This window comes from Aulonocara stuartgranti, assembly GCF_965226115.1.
Source record: "Aulonocara stuartgranti genome assembly, chromosome: 22".
Lineage (NCBI taxonomy): Eukaryota > Metazoa > Chordata > Actinopteri > Cichliformes > Cichlidae > Aulonocara > Aulonocara stuartgranti.
The window spans coordinates 25274771-25289678 of NC_138957.1; the positions used below are offsets into that span (position 1 = coordinate 25274771).

At 41.7% G+C, this 14908-nt stretch overlaps 1 protein-coding gene across 1 annotated transcript in view; it reads left to right on the forward strand.

Annotated features, from left to right (window-relative positions):
* Window positions 1-4149: 4149 nt before the first annotated feature.
* LOC309698503 (dolichyl-diphosphooligosaccharide--protein glycosyltransferase subunit STT3B) overlaps window positions 4150-14908 on the forward strand; it is a 102578-nt gene continuing 91819 nt past the window's right edge. Inside the window, exon 1 of the mRNA XM_082520994.1 lies at window positions 4150-4670. Within this exon, the coding sequence (XP_082377120.1) occupies window positions 4411-4670 (260 nt within the window). The 5' untranslated portion in view covers window positions 4150-4410. The remainder of the gene's footprint in view (window positions 4671-14908) is intronic.

A 14908-nucleotide genomic window follows, 5' to 3' on the forward strand; every position in this document is an offset into this window, starting at 1 on the left:
TGATATCTCTGTTGAGCTCAGGTAAGTATTTCGGTTGTCCCTATTTCTCAATATCTGCTTCTCTCTCCCTCTCTTACTCTTTCTCCATCTTACTCTCTCTTTTCGTGCTCCATCAATTGAAACTTTCTTATATAGATTTTTATATAAAATTTGAAGCATCACTGCAGGCACTTTCAGCCGTGTCGACAAGTCAGAATCAATCTTGATGAATGTGGTGAACTGTGAATGTTTTCAGACAATTTTCTCTGCTGATATGCTTTCCAGAGTTATTCTTAGTTAAAAAAAAAAATTGAGTGACTGTTCTTCTTTTACTCATTTTTGTGTGGAGCCTGCTTTACGCATACCCACACAGGTTTTTATATTTATATATATTTTATAATTGCCTAATTATTTTGTCATTTCATGGAGTAATTGTAACAAATAAAAGCTTATAAGTCCTTAAAATGATACACTGAATGAATAAAGATACAAAGAAATATTATTGCATTGATTGTTTTGTTTTTCTACATGGATTCAATTCAAGTATTTTTGTAAGCAAAATACAAAAGACTTGCCATTGTCTCTGAAGCTTCACAGCCTCTTGGGGGGAGAAAACTTTTCACACACACTGGAAAATGGCAGATGAACGCGCTGAATACAATACCATCTTGCTGCAGATGCAGCATAATAAATTGAGCAAAAGCTCTCTGATCTCTGGGATAACAGATTGTTCTATATTCTGTTGCAAAATATAGAAGCTTATTGCACTATTTCATATTTATCTGGTGTGTGCACAGGCACATATTTGAATAGCCAAGTAATGCCAAAGCCATGTAAACACTCCTCCCATCGGTGCCGAGATGAGCGCGTCGTGCAGTTGCCGAGTATCATCCGAGTGTGTTCAGTGGGGACCGAGGGAGCTGTGTCCACATCCGGTGCATTTAACTACCTCTCCGTGGCCCCCTGTGGAGAAATGAGGCGTGCTCAGTGTGAAATGGTGTGTCACTGATGAGGCCATGCCGGTAACCCCCGTGCACTTGGTCACAGAGCACACACCATCAAGTAGAAGTTGACTCAGGTCATTGCTTCTGCTATATTTCTCCTCCTCTGATTTCTCATTAACACTTGAAAGACTGAAGATGTAATTTAACTCATGGAGAGCCTTCAATACCCAGGTTTTTTGTTTTTTTTTCGATTAACGTGACCATCAAATTCTTTTTTAAAGAGCATTAAAACAGACAGCCCAACTCTCTCCTTGCCACAGCTCCTAACAGTTGGATGCTGCACCTTATTGGAACAGTAAGTGGTTGTTTTAAGTACTCTCAATTCACTGCAGCTCTGAGAGTGCAGTGGTGCTGGCTAATCATCCCGCTATAATGGATTACAGTATAACAGGTAAAGTTTCAAAGCTTCCTGAATGAAATGTCTGAATCTTATGTTTCTGCTCATAATGAGCAAATGGAATGTACATGATGGATTTACCCATTTTACACATAGATGATGCACAAGGTAATTAGTTAAGAGGAGTGCCAAGTCGGCTAAATGAAAAGAAATGAGAGAAAACAGAGCAACAAGAAAACTTGGTGTTGAGTTTTCATTCAGTCTTGGAAAGACATGAAGCTGGTTATTGGAGAGTAATGGGTGTATGAATTTGTATGGTCCTGCTATCCCTGAAAGAAGGATTGGTAATCAATCTAGTTGTTTTCCTTCCTTCAAACGATTGTATCTTGGGAATGGCTCCAGCCTCCAGTAATGACCCTCAATAGGAAGCAGCAGGTATAGATAACAGATCGATCTATAATTCTCTCTTTCCTTATCAAATCCCCAGAGTATCAGGAATCTGGTCAGGCTTTGTGACGTCAGTTTTTGACTCCAGGCTCGCTCCTAACTGGACCTCACATATAATGCATGTATTAGATGGGAGGCTACTTTTTAAAAAGCGGGCAGCAACTTTGCTCTCATCGGGGACATCTAATAAAGGAGTTGTTTTCTTCTCTTTTCACTGAGTCACAAAAGGAGACAGAGATGTGATATTGATAGGTATCTCCAGACAAATTGTTTAGGCTAATCAATACTCCGCCTCTATGACATGATAAATATTTCTGGCTTACAGGATTTACTTGTAACATTTTCAGAAAACCAAAAACTGGCATGCTGTTATTATAATCCTCTTAATCATTTATGACACCTCACTCACTGACCCATGGCAGGCATTTAAGGGTTTAGGGTTGGGGGTTTTTCTTTACAACTGCCCTTTAGCAAAATTAAAAGCTGGAGACACCTAAGGATGCTGTGCATAAACTCTGCAAGTCTGTGATGCTGTGGGGAGAAGAAAAAAAAGGAAAATAAAAACAAAGCAAACAGAAACAGTCAAGCCTGCCTCTGGAGAGAGGGTGAAGGCAAAGCCGCTCTAGCCTGGCAACAGCACTTATTTTGGCTGGTTTTCATCTGGGCTTGGCCTTTTGACAAGAGATGCAATTGAAGAAATCTTCACAGCCTCCATTTCTTCTTTTCAAAGGTCACCCATTCATAATCTTAAGGTAGAATAGAAAGCGTGAAGGGTTAGAGTGTTTTTCATGGCATAAGCAGCCCTTAACGAATGATCGAGACGCTGGGCGCATATGTGTGTGAATGAGCACACTGTCGTGCGCCTACAAGAGGACGGCTTCATCAATATGCATGCGGTTATGTGTGCGTGGGATTTCATGTGTTTACATGTATCACACTCCTGCCGTCTGTCTGCATTTAGTCTTTGTGTGTGAATGAATTTAGGCACTGAATCCCAGCTTCAGACGCTGATGGCGTCTCTCTTTCAGTCTCTACGATCTCTTCCTGAACTCCAAACTCTTATCCACTTCTGCCACTCCACCTGCTTTCTATGATGACCCCCATCAATTTTCATAATCATCCTTTTACTCTCCTTTATTATGAGCTTTCCATCTACCCATCTCTCCAAAGCTGTATTTTTCATCTCCCTCTTATCCCCTTCTCATCTCACCACCAGACAGCCTGAATGCACAGCCACATTAAGCCGGCTCAAGCTTCAGTCCTGTTCTCTTACATGAATTTTTCATTTGAGTTTTCAAAAATGATCGTCTCACAGGGGACAGGGTAGCTGTAAACAGTGCTGATGCAAAGTAGGTATGCGAATTTGGGCCAGTTTGAGATATTTCCAAACCAGTGTAGGGTATTAGCTGTTTGTTCTATCTTATAAATTCAAAATTATGATGTCAAGATGCTAATGCTATTAGAATATACATCATCCGTTCAACAGCCCAATTCAAAAGTATTGAAAACAGGTGTCAATCCATCCATCCATCATTTTCCACTTATCCTTATCAGGGTTAAATCTATTTGGTCTACAATAAGTTCGGAAAAAAAACAAAACGTTTTTTGCTATCAGATTACACCGAAGAGGGCTGTTGGACTATAATTTTTCTCCTTTGGGACTGGATCACACCTCAGATAAATCAATAATACTTCCTACATCCGTCTCATCGTTATTTGAAACCACCAAGTACAAAATAAATGTATACAATCAATCATAAAAAATTTTTACAAAATACAAAAAGCTTGAAGATTTATTTGAAATATTAAAAAAAAACGTGTTTCATTTCAATATAGTCTTTCAAGGCTTTGGGGCAAGTTGTGAAAGTACATCCCGATTTTAAGGGAATGATGAATGCTGTGTTCTTGTCTTTGCTGGGGGACACAGTAATGATGAGATACATCAATCTGTATTATCACCCTACCGTCAGTCCACAACATCCAAGGGCAACAGAAATATTGCAGTCGCACAGACAATTTATCTTCGCACACCTGCTTATATACCCATAGGTACACGAAAGCGCTTCCCTCAAGATTAAGAACCTTGTGCGCTCTCATTCTGTAACTTATTCTCTATCTTAAAAACTGTAAAAAAAAATAGTGATAAAAGTTTGATTTATAGTTACTATCGGATTTACTTTATCGAAAGTATAATAAGGATAATCCCTATTTCAATCAGTTGCAGCCATAATTTTGCTCCGTTTTCATTGGTAAAACTTTCTGTCGGATTAGAAGGTTCGTTTCTCTGATTGGTCTAGATACATAGAATCCCGCCCCTTCGTACCTGTCGATCTGTGAGAGGTCGCCTGAGCGTCCTAGAGCCCGCCTCTCGCATCCCTCCTGCCCCTCTCCGCCGGCGTTCAATCGTGAAGCGGATTGACGGTTGCAGCCTCGGTATGTGGCGCATGAGTGTGCGTTTCGGGATGTAACTGCGGTCTCCCGGAGTAGCGATACCAAATTAAATCATACCTTACACCCGAAGGAGTTAGATGATAGGATACCTGAGAGAAGTGGGCACAGCATAGGGAAGTATACGACAGTACGGAGCGGGGGGAAAGACGTGGAGCGGGGCAGGAGCAAATCCAGCCGACACTGCGCGCAGAAATGGCGGAGCAACACGCAGCCAGCGACGGCAAGCACAAAGCGTCCACCAACGCCGGGGGCTCGGTGCACGGGAACAGTCGACCCGGCGCCGCGGGTGGAGGAGGGGGCAAAGGAGGCCTGTCTGGCGGACTGACACAGCCAGCTGGGTGGCAGTCTTTACTCTCGTTTAGCATTCTTTTTCTGGCCTGCCTGGCGGGATTCAGCTCCAGACTTTTTGCGGTGATCCGGTTCGAGAGCATCATCCACGAGTTCGACCCGTGGTAAGCTAGCTAACTACTGTCTGCTGTTCGCTGGTTACACTTGCTTGTAATGGAAATGAGAGACTGAGAATTTAATCCCTACAGAGGGGAGGTATTTTTTTTTTTTAAATTAAACACGACGTATATTTATTTATCTCCTTGCTTTGCTTTACGCTTTATAAAGTTAGCACAATCGCAGCGGTGTTAAGTTTTTGAATGCAGCTCAGCTTTAACTTTAATTTTGATTTCGTGCTGTGGTTCGTTAGCGGCTCATGCTCGTTATTACACAGCATGCCCCCCCCCCCCCCAAATGACCCTGGCACATACACTTGTATATACGGGCTCGGTGGCCCAATGTGCAGCCCATCTGCGGGACCTTGACATTTAAATATGATAAAGAGCTAGCTAACTAGTCTGGTTTGACCAGTTGTCCAGTTGTGTGTTACCCAACAGTAGGTTTGTGTACTTGCTGCAGTGAGCTCTGCCTTGAGTCTTCAGCTGCAGGAACTTTATTCGGATTGAAAGAGCAGAGAAAAAAATAAATAAATCTGCATTTTAACCAGTGAAAATGTAAAATAGTTAACAGCCTGATTATTTTACTCGTGTGCTTGATTGATGTGTTTGATTGAAGTAGTTTGGTTTTCTCATGTCTTATTGTTGCTTCGCTACATCTTGAATGACCAGGGTCTCTTGCAAGCTTCCAGCCGGTGCTTCTCGTAACAGCAGGTTGTAACCCGGAAGCCAACTGATCCGATCTGGCGTGTCTGTCATCACAATGGAGAATTATTCCGCTTTGTAACAGTGTCACATGGGCTCACAGGCGGCCGCCTGGTTGCCCTGTCATTCCCTCATTGCTCTCTTATATTGTGTGGCATTCAACGAGGCAGCAGAACTGATGCATCCATTTATTAATTTTCAAGGACAGGTGCTCCATCTAGTTCAGGGTGACACTTGCGTCTTCAATTATGTTGATAACTTGATTGCATTTAAAAGCCAAGGGCCAAGGCTTATGGCTGTGGGAGGTTCTGCGTGGTTCAGATGAGCTTGCTCCTTTTCTCAGACTGGAATTTGCTGAAAGGGCTGACCTTAGCGCTGTTAATGAGTAGTCCCATGTGTCTTGCACTCATTAGAAGCTGCTTTTACAACCTTCATATTTCCCGATTAAAGTTTGGGGGGGTAGTCATAGAGCTTTTGGATACAGTATATTATCTATGGTACTGTGCTGCATTTCACAGTAGCAGTGGGAGCTGTTTTGCCTCAGTATAAAGCTATAATGTGGCACCCGTTTCCACAGTTGCACAGCAAGAATGGCACAGGTCTTTGGCAGCATGTCACAGGAAAGAAAGCAAAGACATTCTTTGATATTCAGAAGCTTAAAAAGCCCTCGCAGCAACGAGTAGTCTGCATCTGTTCTCAATTTTTGTCCCCCCAACAAAACAAAGCACCGTTTCAACCGTCTGTTGCCAGCTTAAATGTGTAAAACTGTAAATTCTGTCGCATTGGAGTGTTTTTATTTTAATTTTATAATGCACAGTATCCTTATTAAAGTGGAGACTTGCATCAAAAAAAGTATATCTACAGTTAGCTGTTCATTGATACTAAATTGTCCTCCTCCCCTTGTGTCATGTTTTGAACAAGAACCGACTGACATCTTAATAATTCATACTCCTAACAATCCGACAAACCTGACCCTCCCTTGGGTTTTTACTTTGAGTGTCCTTTTTAAACATGTACTAATGTTTGTTTGGTCATCTTTTAAAGAGTTTTGTAATTATGTTTCATCAAGCACTATAACTTTCTCACTTTTGTGACAGAAAGAAATTGTGTGTTTTTTGTTTTGTTTTTTCCAGCTGTGTGAACACTGGATGCTGATTGGAAGTCAGCACCAGACACACCATCAGTGCCGTTGTCCGTTGTTGTCTAAGCGCTTATTGTTTTTTATTGTTTTTTTCCCCCCCTCTGCACAGAGCTTCAAATTATCAGCAGCTAACCATTACGTTAAACAAGCTGGCAATTTGAAGAATCAAGATTGGATTTACAAGCACCCAAATGTCAAGCTTATTCTGCAGTATGCAAATGCTCTGAGCTGTGCTGATTTTTGCAGAAGGGTCGCTGCCGTGGTTCGGCTATATCTGGCTGTGCTAATTTTAATTTCCTAATATTTGTTTATTTAAAAATCAGGGGGGATTAGTTGGCATTCAGGTGGGATTCATTTATTTATTTTCATCCATTGATTGAGCTAATTAGGGTTCGTGCCAAGAAAGGTGTAAAGCCTGATGGCTGGGACACTCCAAGGGTGGGTGGAGGACATAGGTGCCAGCCTGCTGTGTGGCACAGATGGAACAGTACGGCTGCCTAGGTGCAGACACAGTGTGTAGCTACTAACGGCCAACTTCTCTCTCCTAAAGTAAGGTAAGGTGCACTATGTCAGCAAGAGAACAAAAGAATCACTTAACCCCATTTACATAAAGATAAATGATGATTTGGCTCACAATAACTGGAGTACATTAGGAGACTGGCATAGCCTAGATGGCTAGTGCCGTTCATCTGTTGTTTGCCTAGGCTGCTGAACAGGACAAGGAGAAGTGTCACTGGAGGGGCAGCTGATTGCCGCAAACAGTGGACCAGCACCTTTTATGTAGTATTATTCATCCGTTCTCTTCCGCTTATCCTTGTCAGGGTCGCAGAGGCTGGAGCCCATCCCAGCTACTGAAGGGCTAAAGGCAGGCTACACCCTGGACGCGTCGCCAGTCTATTGCAGGGCTACCAGATAGAGACAGACAACCATTCATTCACATTCAAACCTATGGGGAATTTTAGATTTACTAATTAACCTAACCCACTAGCTTTCCTCCCACAGTCTTTTGCCCTGGCCAGGTAATGGAATCGAATTCAGGACCCCCAGGACCTCTTTGCTGTGAGGAAACGGTGTCACTGTGCTGTCGTGTATATAAATGACGGGTAGTCTGGAGTTTTAAATATTCAGTTATCATTAAGCTACAAAACAACGTATTTAAAATAAGCTTATGGAATGTCATAACATTTATCGTCATCTAGAGTCACATTGTGTTTCTGAGAAGCTCTTATACTGATAACGTCCGAGCACATCCCAGATTCTCAGTGGGGTTAATGTATGGACTCTCTGGTAGCCACTAGAGGCGGGGTTCACTTCAGATACTTGGGATATAATATTACTGTGATTTTTTTTTTTTTAAATTTAATTTAATTTAATTTTTTAATAATTTTTTGATATACTGCAGTAACATAAATTGCAATTTATCACTTTTCTTTTTCAACAGCATAGTATGTCCTTAAAGATAAACTTTGCCAACACCTGTTTTATCCAGTAATACGAAGTTATCTCACTTTATTTCGTCCATAGCTGCAAAATGAGATTGCTGACACTCAACAAAACGTACCATAAATGTTGCAGTCTGCAGTCAGTCTGTGGTTGAATGGGGTCATGTTGGCAATTGCATCCAACCTGTTTTGGGTAATACGGCAATTTGCTTTGGTAAATTGTCAAAAATCTCACATGTGTTGCAGTCTACATAGACAGAAATTCACCAGTTGCATAATTCACATTTAACCGTTACACTTTTTTTTGTTTTTTGTCAGCACCCCCCCCCCCCCCCCCCCCCCCCTCTCTTAATCGAGTATAAATCTGCTACAGCAGTACAGGGTCATGTGAGATTGTTGTTGGTGATCTTTGAAGAATTTGCCGTTTTACACGTTCACCCAACAAGCCAACGATTACCAGTTCGGTTCTGAGAGGGGGGCACAAGTCCCTCTGAAGTCCATCAGGAAGAGCGCCAAACATGTGACCCCTTGTGTAGAAGGGAACAGCCAGAAGTAGCTTTATCATGCATAAAAATACCAACCTAATTTTTGCGAGTAGCTGTAAGGTTTGCTTTGTAAGGGGACTTTTTCCCTGCATCACATGCTTGTGAATTAAATTAATTGGGTTTTCAGAAGCTGTTCGGAAAAGAGATTTGATACTCACTGGTGGTGTGCTACTTTTTCAGATTCTTCAGCTCAGGGTTGTACAGATTACCAGTTCAGCACAAGCATTGCTTTTTAGATGCAGTAATGTCAGTCAGATAACACTCAGATTAAATGATTGATTAATTAAAGCATCAAAATAGTCAGTCTGGTTTCCAGGCTCCAAGCTCATCACTGCCCACAGATATGTTAAGCATAAATGTGGGGAGTAATAAGTGAATATCCGGCTGGCAGCACTGCAGTGAAAGGTTAGAGAGAGAAATTGGAAGTTCTGGACATTAAATAGACCGCCAAACTGGGAGGGTGTGTGTGAGTGTGTGAGACGCAGTGCAGCCCAAGTTGGCTGCTTCCAGACTTGGCTCAGTATAAGGCCAGGGATTTTTTTGAGTCATTAAAATGAAGACGATGACCTGTCATGACAAAATGAATGTAACTGATAGCGGGAAGATTAATTTTTATCATGAAATTGAGAACAAGACAGCCTGAGCCTTCCTTGGGATTAACTCGGGCTGCTGAGAGCTGGGTTTTGCTGGTAGTCAGTGGTTGTTTGTTGTGGGTTAAATCTTATCCTTGGAGTGTCATCTTCAGCCTGGCTGTCCGTATTGTTTAAGTTTATTAGGAATCTCTCAGCTCTAAACAAAGTACATCTTCTCTGTATTTAAAGTGCAATGTTAAATACTGTGTGCTCAGCTCCAGTTGCATATCTGCATATAACTTCAGTTCGACAAATCCTTACAGCTGAAAAACGTTTGAATTTGCAAGGGTCATGTTTAGGTGAAGGTGAGAGAGATGATTGTGCTTGTGCCTTCTCCTGCTGTGGAATTCATGCAATCTGTGCACACATTTACTAAAGCAATGTTACCGGGTCAAGACAAGATTTTTAAATGGGAGCCATTGGAAAACTGCCTAACATGCTCTAAAGGATATTCCTGTTATTTCATCACACTTGCCTACATTCTCTTTTTCACTGTGCTCTTGTTTCTGGGCTTAAAATGTACAAAACGACTTCCTCTCCCTCCCCCCAAAGAAATCCTTAAAATTTTAACACTTTGTCAGCTTTGTTCTTGATCATCGCCGTTGGAAACCTGCAAAACTGGAGGCTCTATTAGTACGACAGCTGGATAGCAATGCAGAATCTTTCCCATCTTCTTTTTTGGGGGGGGTGATAGTGACTTTGATGTAAGATGCAGAGGAAAACATCCAATGATTATGACCTGTTTTTGAGTGTTAATAGAAAAACAAGACGTGTGAAATGTCAGCGGTTTCACAGATACATTATACAGTCCTTTGCTGTTTCAGACAACACTCTGATATGAGTTAACACCTCAGAAATGATGTTTTAGTGTCTCTGATTGCTTTAATAATGTGGTCTATGATGGACTTTGCTGAGTGTTTTTCACCCTCCTTTAATTCTGTCTTTTTCAAAACTTTTATCTGAAAGTAGATTAGGCCAGCAGCTGCTGGCACAGCAACATGTGAGCTAATGCTGTAGTGTGGGAAAATGGAGAATAAGTTGTGACTGATCTTTCCACCAGACACTTGGCTGGAGCTGTGATCCTTGCTTAAACCCCCAACTGTCCGGCAGATTATAAAATATTCAGCGCAGATTTGGTGTCCAGTTACCTGAAGCAGGATTTTTTTCCCCCTAAGGAGCCCATCCTTCCTGATATTATGCTTGGTACTTACAAGGAAGACTTACATTAAGTCTTGGTTAACGGGTTGGAGTTGACCACAGCTGCGTATTAGTATTTTACAGCATGCCCCAGTGCCAAAGCTAGCTGCTATATTTCTATTCCACCTTTGCGCTGAAGTTATGTCGCAGCACCTAAAGGACACAGGAAGAGTTTCTTTTCCTCTTCCTTACAGAACTTTCATTTTCTGTTTTCTCCCCAGTCAGGAGACTTCATATCAAGCCTCTGATGATTAAGTGCTGTTTTGGAGGCAAGGCTTCCCAGCGGACTAGTGTCAGGCATTGCAGCGAGGTTTGCGAATCTGAGGAGCGCTCCATGTGTGAAGACAGGAAGCGACAGATCTCTTCCAGGGCACCTGGGGCATGTGTCGCTGAGCTGCTCCTGGCAGGAAACAGCAACAGGCCTGGGGTAGCCGCTGCCTAGTACAATGAAAGTCACACAAACAACCCAGTCTTCTGTTGTCATTTGATTTTGGATCTTTATTTCTTCTAACAGAGACCAAGGTTTTGGATTTGTTTTAAATGCCTGTTCATGATTGAGAACTGAGACTACTTGAATTTACTTTCTTTATACCCTTTGTTCTGAGGTTGTGTTAATGGCTTTTAGTCGAGCCTGGCCTGTATGCATAAAAGGAAAGATGTGTTAAGTGCATAGGTAACAAACAAGTTTGCAGTTATCACAAAGACACCACGTGACTGATACTGCTAAGCCATTGTACTGCAGGCATTGCATTGAGTATTGAAGACAATGGTGTTAGTGCTCCTCTTATAGACAAACTGTAAGCGTCTATGTTTTAGCCAGTGTTGCTCATTAGCTGTTTTTGAAAGCACTGGCAAGATCGCCACCTCTCTGGTTTCACTCGTCAGCTTTTCAGAGAACACACGACTTTGCAGACCCCTTCGTGGAGGGTCATGGCACTATGAGAGAGGTAGTTCAGTTTGTTAGTGTGATGAATTGCCCCTGCCTCACATTCAGAGCTGTACTCACCCACACGTTAGCAGCTTTTAAAGGACATGTGAAGCCAGTTAAGTATTTGTTTAACTTTACATTTAATTACACTATGGTCAGAGAGGTTTGAACATAGTCCCCTGTTTATATAGGGCACGGTATAAAAGAGCCTTGGTTTATTATTCATTACAAATTAGCTTGAGCCTGTCGTCTGCCTTAGCTTTCTAAACCACAGTCTTATAAATTTTGGCAGCCGTTTGCTAATGAGATTTTAAGAGCATTGTCCTTTGACATTGTGCTTCTTGTTCGAGGCTAAGAGTATGATTATGCACTCTATAATTTTTAACATTTAAAGATGTAAATGGCAGTGTTTCCAGTGTTGTGCCATTCGTTCACCTTTGGACCGCCGGTCTAATAAATTTCAGGCCACATTGTTTAAAAAAAGGTAAGACTTCTCTTTTGTTAAAAATTTATTCAGGTGCTGGCAAATGCACTACAGATTATTTATCAGAATTGAAAGGCTCGCTTTGGTGGGAACATTTAGTGCAGCATACTGTGCAGATTTGCGGTTGCTGCCAGAGTAGCCTAATATAGATCGAATACATCTGTCAAACTCCGAAGACGGTTATGTGCTTGGTAAGATGCTACCTTTCAGCTGAATTCGCCCACAAACATTCACATAGTATATGAGGGGGCAGGAGCGATACAGACGGGTACGCTTCTTTGTCGTTCTTTTGAAAGAAAAGGCTAGTGATCATAAAACACGCTCACACTGTGGTCACAAAGCCTCCAGACAAACGTGACTGAGGGGAAAGGAAGCGAAAACAATGTTTAGCAATTGGCTCTAAAAAACGATCAATGTGACAATAAACAGCTTGGTGTGTGTCACGCAAAGTGAAAATGTGTGGTCGATCCATCTTTTATCCAGCTGTTTGTCGTTGTCATGGAGTCTCTGACGCGATCGTTGTTCCGTGACCGCTCATGCTGGAGTATCCATCCATCTAGGAGGGGAGTAGGGGGGCAACAGATCGAGAGACGTGTCTGCTTAACAGATGCAAGGCCGTAATTGAGAGCACTCGTTGAATACCGGCGCACTTTTGTTTAGTCTTTTTGTTGAGAAGACACATTGGTCGAATTGAGTAACTGGTCAGCAGTAAGTTTTCATGCTTTGAGTTTGCTCAGCAGCACAACCGTCGAGCAATGCCTTCACCCTTCCGTCTGTGGAATAATAGTTTTTATAGGGGCGCCTCTGTTATTTTTAGAGCTTCGTGAAGAGCTTGACAAGTGAGAATTGTTTCTTGCACTTGACTAAACAATGCGAGACCAACAGGTGTATATAGTGATGCTTGCGCAGAACCAGCATAAAAGTAGTGCTCCTCCCGAGGGGGAAAAGAGTAGAGTTCGACTGAAGCAAGAAACCTAATATCTGCTTGTTAAGACAGACTGAAAATAATCCACAGCACCAAACCACAAACAAGGTAACAAGTCTGACAATGCTGCCTCGAATGTTGCCTCACTCTTACTGCATTCTTTTTCGCCTTCACTTTGGCTTTGAAGTGGTCCTCGATGCACTCTGGATGGTTCAGGGTGAAGTTGGGTGTAGGGAACAAAGAAGATCTGTGCTTATCATACATCCCTGTCCTCTTACTGACAGGAGTCAGCATGCAGCTCAGTGGGCGAGCGCACCTGCATACAGAGAGGAGAAGAAAGGAGGAGTGAGAGAAACGGCGATAGGATAGTAGGAGGCGGAAAGAGAGAGAAGAAATTAATGCCTGCCAGGCATTCAAACAGAGGGAGGCTTTGGCGGTGAAGCCAAAGAAATTTTATTGTTCCAAATAACTGCTTTATCAGTTTGTTTGTGTGCATGTTCATGTGTAATATATGTGCTGTATGGTTTTATGGAGGGGGAGGATAGGGTTGATGTATTATTTTGTCGGCCTCTGCCTCAGGTTAAATTGAATGTCTTCTGTAGCTGATAGACTACTTACACCAGAGTCCATTTAATAAGATCGGCTGCTTAAAGCGTCCCTGAAGCATTACTGAATAGTTCAAATAGCTCAACTCGGCTTATTCTTGAGTAATTTTTCCTCTTTTCAATTTAATCCCTCCAACATTTTGCAGAAAGTCCCTAGAAACTTGCTGCTTAGCATCAGCAGGGAAGCTAGGTAGATGGCTAAGAGCTGGTTTAATCAAATAAATACCAAAGAAAGGGTTATTGCAAATGTCAAGTAGTTTTCTCCACAACGAGGTGATAAAAAGTGGTAGTTGTTCAGGCTTTCTACTCCGTGAGCTGGTTATGTTATATTGAGTTTTGGGTGCACGTTTCCCTGCTTAATTTTGTTTATTGTGCTTGTTGGCTCAATCCCTTGTTGGAGGATTGGCTAGCTCTCAGGTTGGCACGTCTTAAATGCCTTTTGTTCTGCGTCGTCCAGATTTTGTTGTCTTCATTTGAAGTCTTTTGCTTATTTTCCTTGTTTCAAGGTAGGTTTTATGTAAGCTTCTAGCATATCTTTACATCTCAGGTGTATGACTCACTCATCAGTCTTTTGATCGCTCTGTAAATAAAATGAATCAAGTCTCTGATTTTATTGCAGTTACTATAAAGGGTTACACGGCCGCTGTTTGTTTCTCCTCCTGTGTTGTTTTTCAATATATCGTCTCTCCTTAGAATTTTAATATACTCTGGAGGTTTCACGTCTCTTGGGTTTACATGGGTTTGTTCTGGGTGCTTTGGTTTCCTTCTTCAGCAACGAGGATGTTTTGGGATTTAAAGCACTCCTGCTATTGTCCTCGACTAAGCCACTGGTCTCAGACTTAAGTTGGTCCCCAAGGGCCCGTGTATCTGCTTCCTATAGCTCTTAAGAAATTAGTACTTTCTAATGAGAACAATGTAACGGAGACTTGCAGTTTTAGGAGATCTGGGTTTTTCTTCTCGTATAAAAGAATTCTGGCACCAACCAAAGAGGTTTGGGCCATCCACCAAAAGATTTTTTTGATAAGCGGAGTTTAACTTACTTGAGATCTGTTTATTAGATCAGAAATTAAACTATACAGGTTTCCTAAGATAACGCTTACCTTAACTGTATACAACCTATTTATACTTGTATGCATAGTTGTCTCACAAAGGCCCTGGAGATGTACTGACTAAACCTAATGTTTATTAAACACTTAACAACCCACTGACAGTATGATGGGCATATTCTTTTTAAATGTGTATAAGAAGCAGAATGGTATCTAAGTGCTGTGTGAAGTCGAAATGTTGTATTTTTCCGTTTGTGGTTTCCATGCCATAAAAAAAGAAACAGGAAGTGGAGTTTCACTTCCTAAATTGAAACCAATGTGAAATTAGACTGACTTGAGCTTTGTGAGCTGAATATCAATATATCTTTGTGATTGACAGTACAAAAGTGTATTTGATTTATTTTACAAGGTTTGATTTAGATTTGACTGTCGTAAAACTCTGAAACATAGCGAGGCTGGAAACCAGTGACCTGAAAAGATTACTTGGGAATTAATCAGTTAAAAGTGTTGCCAATCAATTTGCCTTGGATTGATTAACCTGTGAGTTGTTGAAGCTGTATTGCCGTTTCTGTTTTTCCCCAGACTTTAGGTTTCCAG